Consider the following 17,695-nt stretch of genomic DNA (forward strand, 5'->3'; position numbering starts at 1 on the left):
GCGTCCAAATGCAGCATACTTCCCATCCCTTTATGCGAACATAGTAGACTAGTTTTCAACAGAATACAACTGTCTGGGACAGGAGGGACCTGCAGATGTGTTCCCCTAAACAAGAGATGTGGAGAAATCCAGAGATAATCTTTAAGTATGACGCATCACAAATTTATATTTCTGAAACAGTCTCTTCACCTGGACTTGAATTGGACACAGTTTTAATAGTCCCCTTCCAAAATCTGGGCAAAGAAACAGAATCTGGCAGGGAGACAAGAATACTTCCTCTTCAGTAAAAAGAAAGGGTTAAAATTTGATCCTTTACAAGTTTAAGGTGGACAAGAGTCCTGGATTATCTAGACTCTAAAAACTAGGCTAAAAGGCTATATTTCCTCCCTAATGTCTTTTTCAGCTTATAGGGAAAAAGTGAAGGGGTGTGTGTCTGGGGGAAGGATTAGGGAGGGGAGAATAGGACTATTTTCTTCTAACAGTCTGTCTTAAAAAAAAAAAAGAAGAAGAAAAGAAAAAAAAAGAAAGAAATAAACGTTTGTTTCTGTGATGAAGCCCCCATTTATGTTTAAAACATAAATGAAGAAGGGACAGTTCAAGGCACAGAGGCGTGTGTTCTGATTTGGTTGTTTACCATCAATCAGACCGTTGCTTGGCAGACACTGGATGGTTATGAGCCTGAACAAGCTGAAAAGGGGCAGGAAAAGAAGTGGAGGCAGCATTCTTCCTATTTAAAGCTGCATCGCTTGAAAAAAGTTTTCTCAGACTGTGCTGGAGCTGGTGCTGAAAAAGGGGGTTTGCAAAGGCTGCCCCGGGGCCGGTGCTGAAAGAGCCCGCAGCTGACTTCATGGTGCTACAATAACCTTAGAATCTACTTTTCACTCCCAGGAGAACCCACATGTCTAATATTTAGACATGATGGCAAACTGGGTGGAAGCAAGACTTCTCCTCATTCTGACTGTTTTATTAGGGCAGTTTGTCTCAATAAAAGCCCAGGAAGAAGGCGAGGATGGTGAGTTTGCCGTTTGCTTTGCTTGTGGTGTTTCTTGCACGGTTTGGGAAATAGGTGGAATGTTAAGCCTAGGGAAGGAAGAGCGTGAAGAGGAAGTTCTGGTTTGAAGCTGAGAAGGGGGCTGACAGATTTGCACCTGGGAAACGGATCTGAAGACAGTGAGGCTGTTTGTAAATCTGGAGCTTCTACATTTGCCATGGAGCAGAGTATACTACTGAATATTTCTGGGAAAGTCTAGGATAAGTCCTTTTGCCTGAATGTGGAGAGTGGGAAGTTTAAAAGAAGAGTGCTTAAAACGGAGCACTAAAGGCACTTTTAGTCAGAGGAGTTCTGTTCTGTGGGCTGGAGTTTTCAGAGCGAGGAAAAGTCGCAGCAGAAGCTGGGTAGGGTGGAGTCTTTTTTGTACTGAACTTCAGCTGCTTCATACAATTCTTTGTTTAGAAAAACCTCTGCAGCCACTCTGATAACTGATTTTTCTTTGTCTTTGGCTCCTTGTTCTTCTCTCTTTACAGACTTTTACTTCTTTCCCATTTTCATTTGTGATCTTAAAACCACTTTTGCTTACTGAGAGCCAGTCTCGTTTACTTCTCCGTGACAGAGGCTGATAGAAGCCAGGTTTCTTCAACAGTGGTATTTTCCCACCCTACTGACTTGATTATCAGGACAGTGGTGGTTCCCTGCTGGATGGCGGAAGGCAGCAAATCAGCATGCCTTATATATAGAATGTATTTATCATGGAGTATTTGCATGGGCATTATCCTTTAGACGCAAGTTTCTTTTCCTTTTTTTTTTTTTTTTCTATTTTAAGATGAACCTTGCCTGGTTACCAACTTTTTTTTTTTTTCCTATGCAATTTGCTCATGTGAGGGTTGGGTTGTATGGTATGGTTGAGCAAAAATGCCTGGCCGCTATAGAATATAAGAAAATACTTAATTTGGTTCCACTGATTATTAAATCCTTATTCTCCAGACATGTTCTTTTTCATCATAGGCCATTATAGATTTTCATAACTATTTAACATCAAACTCAAGCTTTTTAAAACTTAGCACATTTAAACTTTTCTGTTATTGTCTTTCATATATACTTTTGTGTATATGTGTATATGCAGATATATGCATATATGTATGTATATATTTTTTAATACCTACTACTGAGTCTTTTGCTCTGAAGAAGATCATAAAATTAATCTAGAGGCCACAGGTTCTAAGAATAATTTTCAGAGTGAAAATAAGAATGTGAGATGAATACCCAACAATCTGTCCAGAGTCCCATAGAGGGTGCACTTTCTAAAATCTTGGAACTTTTTATGTTTTCAAAAATGAAGCAATTGACAAAAGGTAAAACTCTTGAGTTTTTTTGTAATGGTGTGAAAAACATCCGTTGTTTGGAAGGGTGGGGAAAATAATTGGGAAGTAGAAGTCAGGAAAGAGGAGAGAAAAAAACACAGAAGAATTACAATAGAAATAGCAAATCTAATTTTAAAAGGGACAGTTCACTCCCCTCACCCACCAAAACAATCAACAACTTTAATTTAAAACTTAATTAACACAACGTTCCTGGTTAATATATTTTAAAATAGATAACTTACTTTTATAAAGTGTGGAAATAATTGAACATGTGAATAAACAAAAGGAGTGTTTCATAAGGTATATGGAATAGGCCATATATTAACAGACTTCCCCAAATAGTTGTAATTACTCTGTAGGTGTTTCTGAAAAATAAGGAGAGCTTAATTTTTCTTAGTATTAATTTACATAAATGTTAGAAATTTGTTATTTGGTGCAAAACTGTCCCCATCTCCATACCAACCTCTCTTCCCCCAATATAACCAAACAGCACAGCAACTGGAATCCCAAATATCAGATTTTACAGAAAAAAGTATAATTCCTTGCATTCACATTGCAAAAAATAATTTCCTCTGTTTTATTACTCAACCTAGGAGAGTATATGTGATAAAAATTCAATAGCAGAAGAAAGCAGTATGGCCCTAATTAAAGGTAATCTAGAAAAGAATTCCAGAATCCAGTATACTCAGAATTTCGTAACTTACTGTGCATATTTTGGTTTCAGTTATATTGAATGGATACTTGGCAATACTTTATTTCCCCTGTTCAGGCTTGACACAAGCTTAATAAACGTGTCAGAATTTTGAAACTCCACAGGATTTTAAGTTTGGGGAAGAGTAAGTTCAGGTAAATGCTTTAAACTAAAGAAATATCTAAGGTACACATGCAAAACAGGTATGTTTTTCAAATTTTAGTTATAACTAAGTCATATAATGTGGTATTGACTTTGCGTACAAATATGTCCCCTTTGAAATGGAGAGACATGTTATCACATGTAAGTGGATATTTACAAACTTTCATATTTTTCATCTATTTGACTGTGGTTATTTACCAGAAATGTAACATGAGCATAGTGCCTGCCTGATAGAAATACTTATGAATGATGAGATAAAAGTAAGTAAATCAAGTTTTAGGCCTTTTAGGCCCAAACATTGCTACGTGTTAATAAATTCTAAGAACTGAATTGGTTTTTTAAATTCCTAAGAACTGAAAAAATAAAATAAAATAAAATTCCTAAAAACTGAAAGGAAGTTGGGCTAACTTTAGTTGAAACTATTAAGTAACCAGAATCAGAGTTAAGATGGCAAAATCAGCTTTTCATGAGTTTTTGGGTATGTGTGTTTGTGATGTTGTGGTGGGGTGCTTTAAAAGATTTCCTATTTGTTTTTTGTAGAAGAAAACACTAGTGCATTTGTAGTAGTTTTTACATTCCTAAACGAAGTTCTAACACCTAGTGAGTTATACACATTCTTGCTATTAGAAATGGACAGACTTAATCTTAGAAAATCATCTTTGGTATGAATCATTGATTTCAACAACAGAGAAGTAACAGAGAGAGGGGAAGGTGCAGAAATGTACCATTTTATTTTCAGAGGCCAGGCAGGTAACATAAACAAGTGAAGTAAATGAGTGTACATCAACAGGGAATGATGGGCCAGTGGAGAACTGAAGATGCATGTCCACTTTAAGGCATTCAAAATTAATGTTTTCAGAAAGCATTGCATAAGCCAAATGCAATATTTGAGTGCCAGGTTTGGCTCATGGACCATAAATTTGCAACCCTCTTGTTGCAACTCTACAGTGATATCCTGGACCCAACCCAACTTCTGATTACTAAGAGATGAGGGGCTCACAGTCCTTTTTATATCATGGTCTCTTGCATTTTGTTATGCTATATCTGCCATTGATCTCATCGTGAAAATACAAATTTGAAGACACAAATGCTTATTGCTTAGTATGACTTGGATCAGATCATTTTAAAGGAAGTAGAGAATATGAATATATAGCTTAAGATACTTGATCACTCAAAAATTGTTTTAAACACATTACTATTGAAATAAGTACTTTGGATCATGTAGGACATGCAAACTTTTCTTTTATTGTGGATGTTTTAATCTAGGTTCAGCTGCATCTAGCAGAATGCAATAGTTTAAAAAAATGTTTTTTTTTCTCTTTTTAAAAGAAACTTTTAGTAAAGTAATGAAAAGCTGGTATATTAGCTCTACAAAGTCACAAAAGTCTCAATCTCTTTCTAGTTCTCTACTCTCATATCCCTAGGGTATAATCCTTGAAGTTATACTCCTAGATGGCTGCTGGAGTTCCAGCCATTACATTTCCTTTCCAGGCATCTGGATAGAGGATGAGAGACGAAGGTGGTGATTCTCTCTTTCTTCATGGAGATAATTAGGTCTTCATTCCATTTCAACTTACTTATAGTGGCTGGAATTTACTCACATAGTCACACAAAGCTAAAAGGGTGGCTAGGAAATGTAGCCTTTTAGCTGGGTAGCACTAGCTATGTACTCTACTGAATAGAGTTATGTTATGAAGGATATAAAAGAGACAATAACTGTTAGGAAGCAACTATAGTCCCAACCACAATGAGTGTCAGCCACTTTAAGTGGAACAGATCTTCTAGTTTCAATGGACAGGATATAGTTGTGTGATTAGATCTACCCTGGTTATTGTTCATTTCTGAGTAGTATGTAAGCCAATAACATTGGATGGCACTTATTAGGCTGCAATTCTTTGCTTCCTAATTCTTTCCAGATAAATTTAGAAGTACCTATAACTTCTATTCAAACTAAAATGAGGCTTTACTTTGAAGAGTATATCTCTATGTATGTAGACTGTAGATCAAGAGATAAAGATAAATTTTTAGATTTATTTATTTGAAAGAGAGAAAGCGAGGGGAGAGCATGGTGGGAGGGGCAGAAGAAGGGGGCTAGAGAGTCTTTTAAGCAGACTCAGCACTGAGCTTCAGAGCCTGATGGGAGGCTCAATCTCAGGACCCTGAGATCACCACCTGGGCCAAAACCAAGAGTCAGCCATGTTCAACAGACTGTGTCATCCACGTGCTTTGATACAGATAATTTTTTTATATTGACAAATACAACATATGATTTGACCATGACTCTTTAGGTTAGTAGGTAAACAATCCACAGATCCATGTTGAGCTTGGCTGTATGATCATCTGAAGAGCTTGTTACCAGTATAGATTCTAGGCTCCTCTCATTTTCAAATACCCTGATTTAGTAGGTTTGGATGGGATTTGGGAAGCTCTCTAGGTGATTCTGATTCATGTTGGTTAACCACTGTATTACATCTCTGCCTAACACTCTTTTGATCTTGATGTAGACCAGTTGGCTTCTTGTTTCAAGACTACACAACTGTGACTTGGTAGTAATTTGCTACTCCAGTTATTCCTTTCAGTTACAAGTCTGCCTAATTAAAGTTTATAGATAAACCATTGCAAATTCACTGTCAATTCTGGAAAAATAACTCGATGCCCAAATCCTCTTCATAGGAGCTTAGGTAAATCATTCTACTATACAGTGGGCACATGTTTTTAAAATATATTTTCAGGTGAATATATTTCTTTTTCTCTCTTTTACTTCCTGTTCTTCATACTTTTAGCACTGTCACTGCAGACCTACAATTCATTGTGTTGATCATTCCAGAAATGCACACAATGCTGGAAATGAGGTAGAAACAGGAAGAGAAAGCTTTGTTTTGAGGAGCTTGGACTTATAAGATTGGAATCATGTTAATCTATGGTCACAGAAAGAAATCTATTTAATCAAACAATGTGCTCCTACTTGAAGGACAGTCCATACATCATCACTTGGCCTTTTATCACATTTATAAAATGTTTAAAGGTCAGTCATTTTTTGATCTACCATTTTTTGCTCTGAGATCACAACATTGAAAAATTTAGATTTACATATGAGAGATGTAGTAATGGTAGGAGAAGAGACTAAAATTGTTAGTTATTAGTTGATTCATTGTATAAATTTGGGCAAGTTGTGCAAGTTTATATAAAACAATGGAGTTGGGAAGATATTGACAATTCAGTTTTTCTCTTAATTTCTTTCCATGTAGATTTCATCTAAATTTCCTGTAAGACTGTTGAGTCATGATAGTCAATATTTTTTAAAGTATCTACTTTTAGCATTTGCTGGAGGGGGCAGACTATCATATGGAAAATTTTGCCTTAAAATTGTGGCCACATTGGCAACTTTAGTGTTTTTATTATATTTTATTGATATGTTCAAAACTAAGCCCTTCAGAAGAAATCAAGGTGTTTTCATCTTATACCGAATATATTCACTAAGGAACCAGTGTATAAGAGAAATCACAATAGTGCAAGATTCTTCTTATCCACATGCCTTCTACAAAGAAGGTAGCAATGTTAACAATATTAATTAATTAATAAATTAATGGAACCTTGTCCCTGTAGTTCTGTGGTATAATGTTCAAACTCAAAAATGTTTACATGCTTTTTTTTTAAGTTTCTCCTGGGAAGGAGAAAAGACATCTCACAGTTCTTTTCTCTCTCTCTAGTAAGGAAAGTAAGCCCAGTCAAGTAATCACTGGGAAAACACCCGATTTTGCTCTGCTGTTTAGCAGTTTTGCAACCTGCAAGGAATGTTTTAGCCTCACTAAACCTTTGGGTCCTCATCTAAAATTGGGAAAATATACACACTCCTGTCAGTCTGATGGGACTCTTAGGCAGATCATTTGGGAACTTTACCTGAAGGTAATTTTAGAACACTTAAATGAGACACAGAAAGTGATATTACAGTCTGATTTCAGTCATCACAGATACAAAGCTTAATGGCATATTTTTGACTTTTACCCAATCTTTGAATTTGTTTTGAAAAACCTTCTGGATTTGTTTCCTTCTGTATTTTTGTTTGTTTCCCATTTCCCAGGGGAATTTGCTCCATCAATCATGTTCTCTTTGCTAGAACTACAGCCACTTCCTTTCTCTGGCGTCTTTCCCCTTATCTGGTAAATAAGCTCAACTCTCTCCCAAGGCCTGTGTCTGGCGGATCCCATCCTTTCTTAATTCTTAGTCCAGCTGCTTTAAGAGTAGTATAGTCTTCTGCCTGTGCCTTCATCCCCTCACTCATCCCCAATGCACTCTGACTTTTGCCCCCTCCATTCCAGTTAAGCTGATCTAGTACAATGAGGATTAAAATGTGGGATGTTCCAATGGGCCCCTTTTATCTGTTTTATCAGGCCTATCTCCTTTATTTGATACAGATGACCACTTGGGCTTTCCTGAAAGAGTATTCTCTGAAAGTTCTCCCTCTAGCTACCCAACCTTTTCCTCATAGCTTCATGAGTAACTTCTCCTTTTTCCCTTTGCCTTTTTTTTTTTTTTTCCTCACAGGATTTAGTTGACTGCTCTTCCCTGTCTCTTCTTAGATCATCTTGGACTCACTCAGGGTTTTGCTTAACAGCTAACTGCTGAGAATTCTCAAATCTCTCTCTGCAATCTTGACCTTCCCCAGCTTCCCACTGATGGACCGTAACCGCTTCAAGTTCAGTGTATCTAAAACTCAACTCATGATCGTCCTTTTAAGACAAGACCATCTTTCCTATGTATTCCTTATATCAGTTAATGGCAACATCATGTTACCTGGTCACTCAAGCAAAATTCAGATCAGTTACTAAATTTTACCATTTTATCTGCTAAATACTTCCCAAATATACCTCTTCTCCCTCTCTTCTACAAATGCCTCAGTTCAGGCCCGCATCAAATCCCTGGATTATTGCAATACATTTCAATTCCCTGCCGTGCCTCGTATGTGGCCACTTCCCACTCACATGTATATAGACCCTCTCTGTTGCCACTGTGATATAAAACTAAAATCTGCTCACGTCATAACCAGCCCTATAACCTTCTGCTGGCTCCCATAAAGAATAATGTTCAGGGCTCCTAAGCATGGCATACAAGACCTTCTATGATCTGGCTCATTTCTAGAACTTTAGTCAGATCAGCTGTCACTCTCTGCCTCAAAATAAGAAATTGCTTGTAGTTTCCAACTCCCACTGCACATACACACATGCACTTTTCCTTCTTTTACTTACCTCTGCTTTCCAGGTTTCACTCCATGTTATGAATTCATTTTATGTATTAGGTACATTATAGTTATTCCATGCATATATACCAATTGAATATTATTCTTGAAAATCTAAAAAAAATTTCCACCATTTATTCAAGTACTAGCACACTTACTTCAAACTCAATTTTTGCAAATTTGCATAATCTTGAGCAATTTTTTTATTTCTCTATTTTTTAGTTTCTTCATCTACAAAATTGGAATAATAATATTTACCTCAAATAATTATTATGAAGACTGTCATGTATATAAACCACCTATGTAGTATAGATCCTGACAAATAGCAGGAGCTCATTAGATGATAGTTGATACTATTATTCCATTACTATTTAGTAATATAGCAATAACAATAAATGCTTATTAGGTGATTATGAGAATGAAAATATTAGATATTATGGAAAAATAAAAGAAACAACTTTTGCTCTCAAAGAGATGAAAGCCTAGTGTAAAACTTAAAATGCAAATTTTACCTACCATTGTATTATGGTCATTTTGATAATACATCAAAATATGTAACTAATTTCTAACTGGACTATATTTTAAACCCATTTTAAAATGTTATTCTTCAAACAGTAGAGCTTTATTGTATTGGCTCCTTGTGTAGGTTTCCTATGGGAAATAACAAAAGAAACAAAAACATCTTTCCATTGGAGACTGTCTCAAGGCCATGTGGTTTGAAGCATCACCCCGCCTCTCCCATTTCACACCCCACACACACATTTCATTCTCTGCAGTGGTTTCCAGTGTGTGAGCAAGCCAAGCACGATTCCTTCTATGCCCCAGTGCTACCTCATGCCTGTCTACCAGCTATGTCTATTTCAGAGTTTATTTTCTGAAAATATGATAGTCATAAAAGTCTCTATTCAAAATTGGAAACTTATTTTCCACACTGCATTGCCCCAGGTTGCATTTGGAATGAGAGGAATTGCTTCATAACACAGGGATTTACAAGGCAGCTCCCAGGACTATTTGGATGCAGTCATGGGGGTGACCATCTTTTCCCAGACTGTTCAGCAAGCCTCTTCATTTTCCAAATGCTGCTGGTTTCTTCACTCTTTTTACTCCCAGGAGATTTTTGGGAGGATTACTCCAGAAAGCAGAAACTGGTGTACGAAGTAGGTACATTATTCGCACTCACCCACACTTTCCTTACTTTGCTGCACTTTTGTTTCATCTGAGTTTTTTAAACTTAAACAAAACGATGGGCTTGACTTAGAGGGGAGGTATGCATGTGGAAACTTACCAGGTTATTTGTAGCTAATAATTCTTTTAATTAAATCTGCATTATTCAATATGTTGGCTCTGTGGCCATCAGTTTTAGATTTTTTCATCATGGAATTCTAAAAATATGGATGGGTTCCATTGCAAATAAATTCATTTATAGAGATTTAATATTTTCATTTATCTTTTTTAAATTTTTTATTGTTATGTTAATCACCATACATCATTAGTTTTTGATGTAGTGTTCCATGATTCATTGTTTGTGCATAACACCCAGTGCTCCACGCAGAATGTGCCCTCTTTAATACCCATCACCAGGCTAACCCATCCCCCCACCCCCCTCCCCTCTAGAACCCTCAGTTTGTTTTTCAGAGTCCATCGTCTCTAATGGTTCCTCTCCGCCTCCGACTTACTCCCCTTCATTCTTCCCCTCCTGCTATCTTCTTCTTCTTTTTTTTTTTCTTAACATATATTGCATTATTTGTTTCCAGAAGTACAGATCTGTGATTCAACAGTCTTGCACAATTCACAGCGCTCACCATAGCACATACCCTCCCAATGTCCATCACCCAGCCACCCCAACCCTCCCACCCCCCACCACTCCAGCAACCCTCAGTTTGTTTCCTGAGATTAAGAATTCCTCATATCAGTGAGGTCATATGATACATGTCTTTCTCTGATTGACTTATTTCACTCCGCATAACACCCTCCAGTTCCATTAATATTTTCATTTATCTTAAATAGCAGTCATATGCTTATTATTTGCTTCTGAGGAAGAAGAATCTATCAGATTCCTTTATGCTAGTTTGAAGTTATTTTTAAGCCATTTCTCTCTCATTCTTTGCAGAGCTTTATATTGAAGAAGTAATTAAGTTACAGTTTAATTCAGAAATCATCTTTCTCATGTTATTGCTAATTTTTAAAAAATATTTTATTTATTTGTCAGAGGGAGAGAACACACACAAGCAGGGGGAGCTGCAGGCAGAGGGAGAAGCAGGCTCCCTGCTGAGCAAGGGTCCCGATGCGGGACTTGATCCCAGGACCCTGGGCTCATGACCTGAGCCGAAGGCAGATGCTTAACTGACTGAGCCACCAGGGTGTCCCTGTTATTGCTAATTTTTGAGCTAGAATTTCTGGTAGGATGGACTGGTGGATTTATTTCTCCATAACTGAAATAATTTCTATCAATCCTCTCCCAGTTACTAGGTGTGATAGGAGGAAGAATGGGGGAGCAGTGACTTCTAGGCATGAGGGGTAGAATGGGAGGTTTGGAGGGAGAGGTATAATTGGGAGGTTTGAAATGGCAATAAATAATTTTTATTTATCTCATGTTTTTTCCTTGAGCCAGGCCTCTGCCTAACTCTTGATTATTCACAAAGCAAGTTAGGAAAAGCAAACAAGCAAAACCCCTGAAGGTTATACCTTGGTATTAGGATGCATTTCACCAACTTGGCAGTACATTTACTCATTTAATTTTATTCTTTTTTTCTAATATAATGATTTTAGCAACTGTTTGCACATTTGGTTCAGGTAGAGTTGTTTAAGAAAAGTGAAACTCTCCTTCATATAGAAAACTTCTGTTTACCTTCCTCATATTTTACTGATGTCAAGGCAGACTTATTTAAACCCTGGGCAACGTTTTTGTGAAGTATGGCAGGTAACCTCCTCCTGGGTGGTCAGTGGAGAGTAAGGCGCTGTGTGTGTGTGTGAGCTCACTCAGCTTCTACTAACTCAACATGGCAATAGGACCTAGAGAGCACTAGCCCCAAGCAGATGACTAGAATAAAGTTGGACTCCTTCCTTATAAATTCCTTATAAATACAATGTTCTAGAGCCTTAATTTCCTCATTTATAAAATAGGGATAATACTTTTTATTTTATTATCTCACAGGTACAAAATAAAGAAGTCATAATATGTGTGGAAATCCTGATACCTATAAAGGCCAATATAGGGATAGCGTTATTATCTTAGCATGCCTTTGCTGTGAGGAACAGTTAGCTGAATGCAAACTAAATGTTTTCTTTTAAGTAAATAATAATGTTAGTGATCCAAAGGAATATAAGACTCTCCGTCGACATGAAAGAAAGCAAGTTAGGGTGTTTTTTTAAACCTTGAATTGAGGAAAGTAAAATACCTTCTTATATAACTATCTAGGAACATCCCAAAGCCCCCAAATAGGAATTAAATAGGAAAAAATTAGAACAGAGGCTTTGACTAGAGGATAAACAGAACAAACAGAAAAAGAAAACATGATTTTTGTGATATAACTGGACTGTAGTCTCTCCACAAGCAAAAACGTAGCTTCCTGGCAGATGGCTGAATCCACTATTATCATTACTTTTCCCCTATTCATCTCTCATCAGGAAGCCTGTCTCAAAATCAAAGTGAAGCTCTGAGGGTCTGTTTGTAGCATGGTATCCCTTTTCCCTAGGTCAGAAGGTGACTTTGAGCTAAAAGTTTAAACTGGTGACAAATATCCACAGCAATATGAGCCAAGTGTTTAGACAAAGGTTCCATCATCCCTCAGGCCTGTGTACTTTCCGGTATATTTTAAGACTCTCTACTTGTACGGAGAGAAACATGCAGTTAAAGAGATGAGGGCTTCAACTAAATAGACTGTTACTTTCTTTCATGAATAAATTGTTGAAATAATTTTAAAGAAAAGCTTCTAGATTAAAACTGGAGCAGGACAGGAAATCTGCATTCTAATTGCAGTTCTATCATGAAATAACTGGGTGATTTTGTGGAAGTGACTTAAATTCTCTGGCCCTCAGTTTCTTTCCTTTTCTTTTCTTTTCTTTCTTTTTTTTTTTTTTTGGTGAAACTTGTGATCTATTATCCAGAGCAGTTCTTCCTGCTCTGAAAGTCTGTGACTATAGAAGGATTACAGAAACTTTACTCCACGTAGGCTAGATTTGTGCTATACTCCTGTGAAGAATCTCATGTACACTTTTGGTAGATTGAGGAATCATGCATAATCTCTGTCGATAATGTGTTTCTGTACTTTTAAATTAGTATTTGAAATTTTTATCCAGGTTTCTAGTTATTGACCCAACTCTGGTTCATTCAGGACTACAACTTCCAATATATAACTTTGGAAAATGATCTGCTTTTCAGTGAATGGCTTTACAACAAAGTTTCTAGAGAAGTTTCTAAAAGGAGACAAAATTTCTAGGCAAAAGTTCTTTCTTTTGGGGGGTGCAGAGGGAGAGGGAGAGAGAGAATCTTAAGCAGGCCCCACGCCCAGCATGGAGCCCAACATGGGGCTCTGTCCCACATCCCTGGGATCATGACCTGAGCCAAAATCGAGTCAGACGCTTAACCGACAGAGCTAGGCAAAATTTCTAAGAGGAGGTTATGAAAAAAATTTACAGTATGTGGCCTCAAATTATGTAGGTTTCAGATAATTTCGAACTTAACAACAACAGAGAAAATGTGTAAACATATCATGTATTGTATTACACCATTACAACCGTAAGACACCATGTTCTCTAGATATTTTTTGGTGGGGCGGGTGGTCAGAGTTAAGCAGCATCCTAGGCTCTCACCCTTATAGCTGATGGATTTGTCTTTGTAGCAGAGACACTGTTTACTTTTCCTGACGCCTGGACATACTAAACTGCTATTCTGTCCAGACTTTGAAAAAAGAAAAAAAGGAGAAAAAGGAGAATTAAAAGGTTATGGGCTTACATGTGAGGAGTAGATTATGGGATGGTCATACTTGTTTTTCAATCCATATTTTATTCTTATTCTTGAGTCATTATTTTTCACAATTATGTTTGTTGGAAGATATGTACATGTTTACTCTGAATATCTAGAAGGTTTGATTTATTTCACTAATATTTCTTAAACACAGAACTTGTTATAACATACTGCTTGCCCTCCTTTTACTTCAGGGAAATGAGACTCCATTTCTGTGCTTTTTTCCCCAATTTTCCTCCTTCAGTAATACTGACTGAGTCTTCTAAACATTTGTGGTCCCAAGTCCTGCTAGAAGTTTACTCCTAGACATTCTGGGGGTAGAGAACAGCCTTTTTTTAATGTCTTTACGACAACTATGTATCTAATTGAGGTGCATGAAAAATTTAGATTAAAAATCTGAAAAGAATAAAAAAAATACTACTCACAAATGCTCACCTCCATGTTCAAATCAGAGATGCCAGTGGGAGAAAACTGTCAGATTCTAGATAAATGTACTCTTCAATAAGTGAGATCTACTTGGTCATTTTATAGCCCTTGGTAATAATTTACTTCCTGGTGGGGGGAATGTAAATCCCCCTCCAAGGTCATTATAAAGTTGTGTTAGTGACATTGGAATTTAACTCAGATGATTCTGAAATTTTTGACTTTTTATTAAAGGAAATAATGCTCTAATCTCAAGTGATGGTAATTTTGACTGGCTTTTCTCTACAGAGGAAGATAGTCCCAGTATACACTTATGAGGCACTTACTTGCCTTCCTTCATTTATTTATTACTTCAGTAAACATTTACCGAGTACCTGTTGTTGACCAGGCACTTTACTGACTGCTGCAGAAACAAACATTTAATCCTTACCCCCAAGGAGCTAATCATGTAACGGGCACAAGTAAAATAAAGGACAATACTGCGTGGTCTGTGCTGAGATGGAGGCAGACAGAGGATCCTAGGGGCACCAGAAGACATCCCTGCCACATGTTGCCTCAGAGGTGGAGGGCTGGGATGGGAGGTCAGGGAAGGTCTGAGAGGAACAAACACCAGAGCAGAGTCATTCCCCTGCATTCACTCCATTATCTCCTTCATCTGCCTCCCATGCTGTCTTTCATACATCCAAGTCCTTCACATCATAATTGGGTCTGATGTGCCTCCTTTTAAAAACTTTTCTGATGATCCCAGACGTCTTTGTTCTTTTTGTCTAAAGGACAACATTTCCCCTTTCTATGACACCTTTGGCACTCGAGAGAACCTTTTCTGTGTTGTCCATTGTTTTAGTTTCATTTATCAATAAATGTCATTGATATTTTAGTTTTATCATATGCTCCTTCAGAATAAAGACCATCTCTCAATGGGTTAAATAGGTGATGGGTGTTAAGGACAGCGTTCGTTGTGATGGGCACTGGGTGTTGGATGTACACACCTAAATTGGACACCTGAAACTGATGGTACACTGTATGTTAACTAACTGGAATTTAAATAAAAATGCACAAAAAAAGACCATCTCTCAAGCCCAGAAAATCCAATGCATTTCCAGTGCTACACGTATTGTAGATACTCAATAAATGTTTGTGATTAATAATTAAAGCAAAATATATTTTTGATGGTTCAAAACCAAGTGGCTTTTCTCAGTTAATTATCAGATTCTTTTCTAATTATATTACTCAATCTTGCTGAAGTTTTTATATCAATAGCAAACTTAAAAAAGTTGAATCAGCTTTTATGTAAAGGTTAGCTATATTTATGTGCCTCTTTGTGTGAAGCCTCATAAAAGTATATACTCTGAAGCACACAAATTGGGTACAGAATAGAAACAAAAGTTAATTTTATAATTTATCTATTTTATTTATAGTGACTTTAGTCAGACTTTAGGGACACAAAGATGATTAACACACTATCCAGTATTTAAGGGACATGTGTAATGAGGGGAATCGACATATGAGCCAAAAAGTAAAACACAATATAATGAATACAATGAAAAAGAGTGCATAGGGTTATGCAGCTCACCTCTGAGAGCAAGTGACCCTGAACATAAATGATGGCTGTGTGGTAACCGGCAGAAAGGAGACAAGAGAGGAGCAAGAGTACAACGGCATCCAGTTAGGGAAAAAGACATGAAGAAACACTCAGGAGCATTAATCAGCATTGTTTTGCAGGAAAACTGCAAAAAACTACTAGCTGCTTTAATGTCTTGGAGCATAGAAGGGAAGGTAGGATTATCTCATTCATTATTAGAAATGTGATTTTTTTTTTAAGATTTTATTTATTTGTTTGACAGAGAGAGAGATAGGGAGAGCGAGAACACAAGCAGGGGGAGTGGGAGAGGGAGAAGCAGGCTTCCCGCCGAGCAGGGAGCCCGATGTGGGGCTCGATCCCAGGACCCTGGGATCATGACCTGAGCCGAAGGCAGACGCCTAACGACTGAGCCACCCAGGCACCCCAGAAACATGATTTTCTAGACAATTTATTGATTGATTATTTATAAATTCTGTATTTAATAGTCATAGAGATAGCAAGTATAGATTATTATTTTTCTTCCCCTATCCATTAGAAAGCTAAGTTGTGAAGTCGAAGAAATACAAGACCATAGTTGGGATAAGAGGTAGAGTCAAGTAAGGATTTTTGCTTTATTTTATTTTCAGATGACAGAATGGGATGTTCATAGTCTGAGAGAACGTGTCCCAGGGAGAGGGAGATCTTGAAGATACAGAAAGAAAGGGCAATAAAGACTAACCACGATTCAGAAAGGCACAGCGTTGTGTGTAAAGGTAGAGAGGTTAGTCTCAAAGAGGAGATGGGATTATTATATCTTTGACACTAGAAACAAGGAGGCAAAGATGCAGATGTAGCTGCAGGTGAAAGCGGTCTGTTTGGGGTCCAAAGGGCAGGAGTGGAAGGTTGTGCTAGCTCAGGCTTGAATTCATTATCTTTATTGCTTCAATTTAATGTTTCAGTTATTTTAATGCATCAATTTCAATTCAATACAAAATTAAATCCATTTAATGTAATTAATTTAATTGCATATCTTGGAATGGCCCTCGAGACCAACTGTTCTAACTATTGGTCTGTTTGGGCTAACATGATGCAGAGATTAAATTATCAGTAAATTAGTTGTTTTTATTGAGAATGTTGGTTGTCAGACAGTTGCTCAAAATGCTTCTGCATCATGATACATAATGTTACTTTTTTCAGCTGGGTGGTATGCTGTTCTTTTGGACAGTCAGCTTCAACTTTCCATCCGTCCCTAACTACCCTGCCTCACCCCCACCACATGTTACTAAATCACAATGATGAAGAGATTCCCTTTCTCAGAGGTAAGGCTAGGGTTTTCTCTATAGGCCAGTGGTCTATATTCAGTTGACATTTATTTGTAGAGTTTGCTGCCTCTATAATATCACCCTCTAGGTAGGATTGTACAGTTCACAAAGTACATTTATTCATTTGATGCACGCATAAAACCTAAGAACCTTAGTTTACAGATGAGGAAACTGAGACTCACAAAAGATAAATGATGCAGTGGATTTTGGACAGGGATATAGAACTTAGGTTTTCAGGCTCCCAATCCATAGCTCTTTCTATTGTATCTTATAGAGGGGAGAAAAGGAAAGGAGCAAGACTGTTTTAGTCAAAAGAAAAGCACTCCACACTACATGAAAATCGTGTTTGTTTAGTGCTGCATTCTTAGAGACCTCAGTGAGACCAAACCTGTGGCAGGCAATGATTAGGGAAAGTATCATTTGATCTTGTAGAGGCTTAGATTTTTTTTCAGACATGAAAATTGGGAATTATCATGAAGAGCTGTAATGAGGAAATAAACAAGCAACTTTTAATTTACCCAACTAAAAATTTTACTTGAGATGAAATAGGAAACCTTGTAAGCAGGACTCTGCATAGAGTTGAAAACAGATGCAATCACAGGATGTGTTACAGGGTAAAAGCCAAAAATTACTTTGGAAAGAAAAAATTATGCGGGTTTAGCACTCAGTGAGACACCTTTAATTATTAGGTTTTCTGTCCCGGCTTTCTACACTCTGCTGATTATAAAATTAATAAAAAAGTCACTGGTCAAATATTATTGTGTGCTTTTTCAATCCCTGGATTCTAAGCTCCGGGTCAGACACTGGAAGTAGAAAGAAAAATAAGAAATGGTCTTCTTACTTATAGAGTCCTAGTATGAGAGGTACAACGAGCTGTAAATATTTGTAAAGAAAACTGATAGATAGATAACAGCATGCGTGCAGATCTGCTGAAGCTGGTCTATAAATTAGTTAAAAGCTACAAAAACCAGACACC

General features: G+C 37.2%; 1 protein-coding gene across 1 annotated transcript in view; it reads left to right on the top strand.

The window, feature by feature from the left end:
- The first annotated feature begins 701 nt into the window (after positions 1-701).
- COL5A2 (collagen type V alpha 2 chain) overlaps positions 702-17,695 on the top strand; it is a 138,869-nt gene continuing 121,875 nt past the window's right edge. Inside the window, exon 1 of the mRNA XM_025848785.2 lies at positions 702-1,012. Within this exon, the coding sequence (XP_025704570.1) occupies positions 916-1,012 (97 nt within the window). The 5' untranslated portion in view covers positions 702-915. The remainder of the gene's footprint in view (positions 1,013-17,695) is intronic.

The sequence above is a fragment of the Callorhinus ursinus genome, unplaced genomic scaffold (assembly GCF_003265705.2).
Source record: "Callorhinus ursinus isolate GAN/ISIS: 27379988/994484 unplaced genomic scaffold, GSC_fseal_2.0 scaffold2, whole genome shotgun sequence".
In the NCBI taxonomy this organism is placed as follows: domain Eukaryota; kingdom Metazoa; phylum Chordata; class Mammalia; order Carnivora; family Otariidae; genus Callorhinus; species Callorhinus ursinus.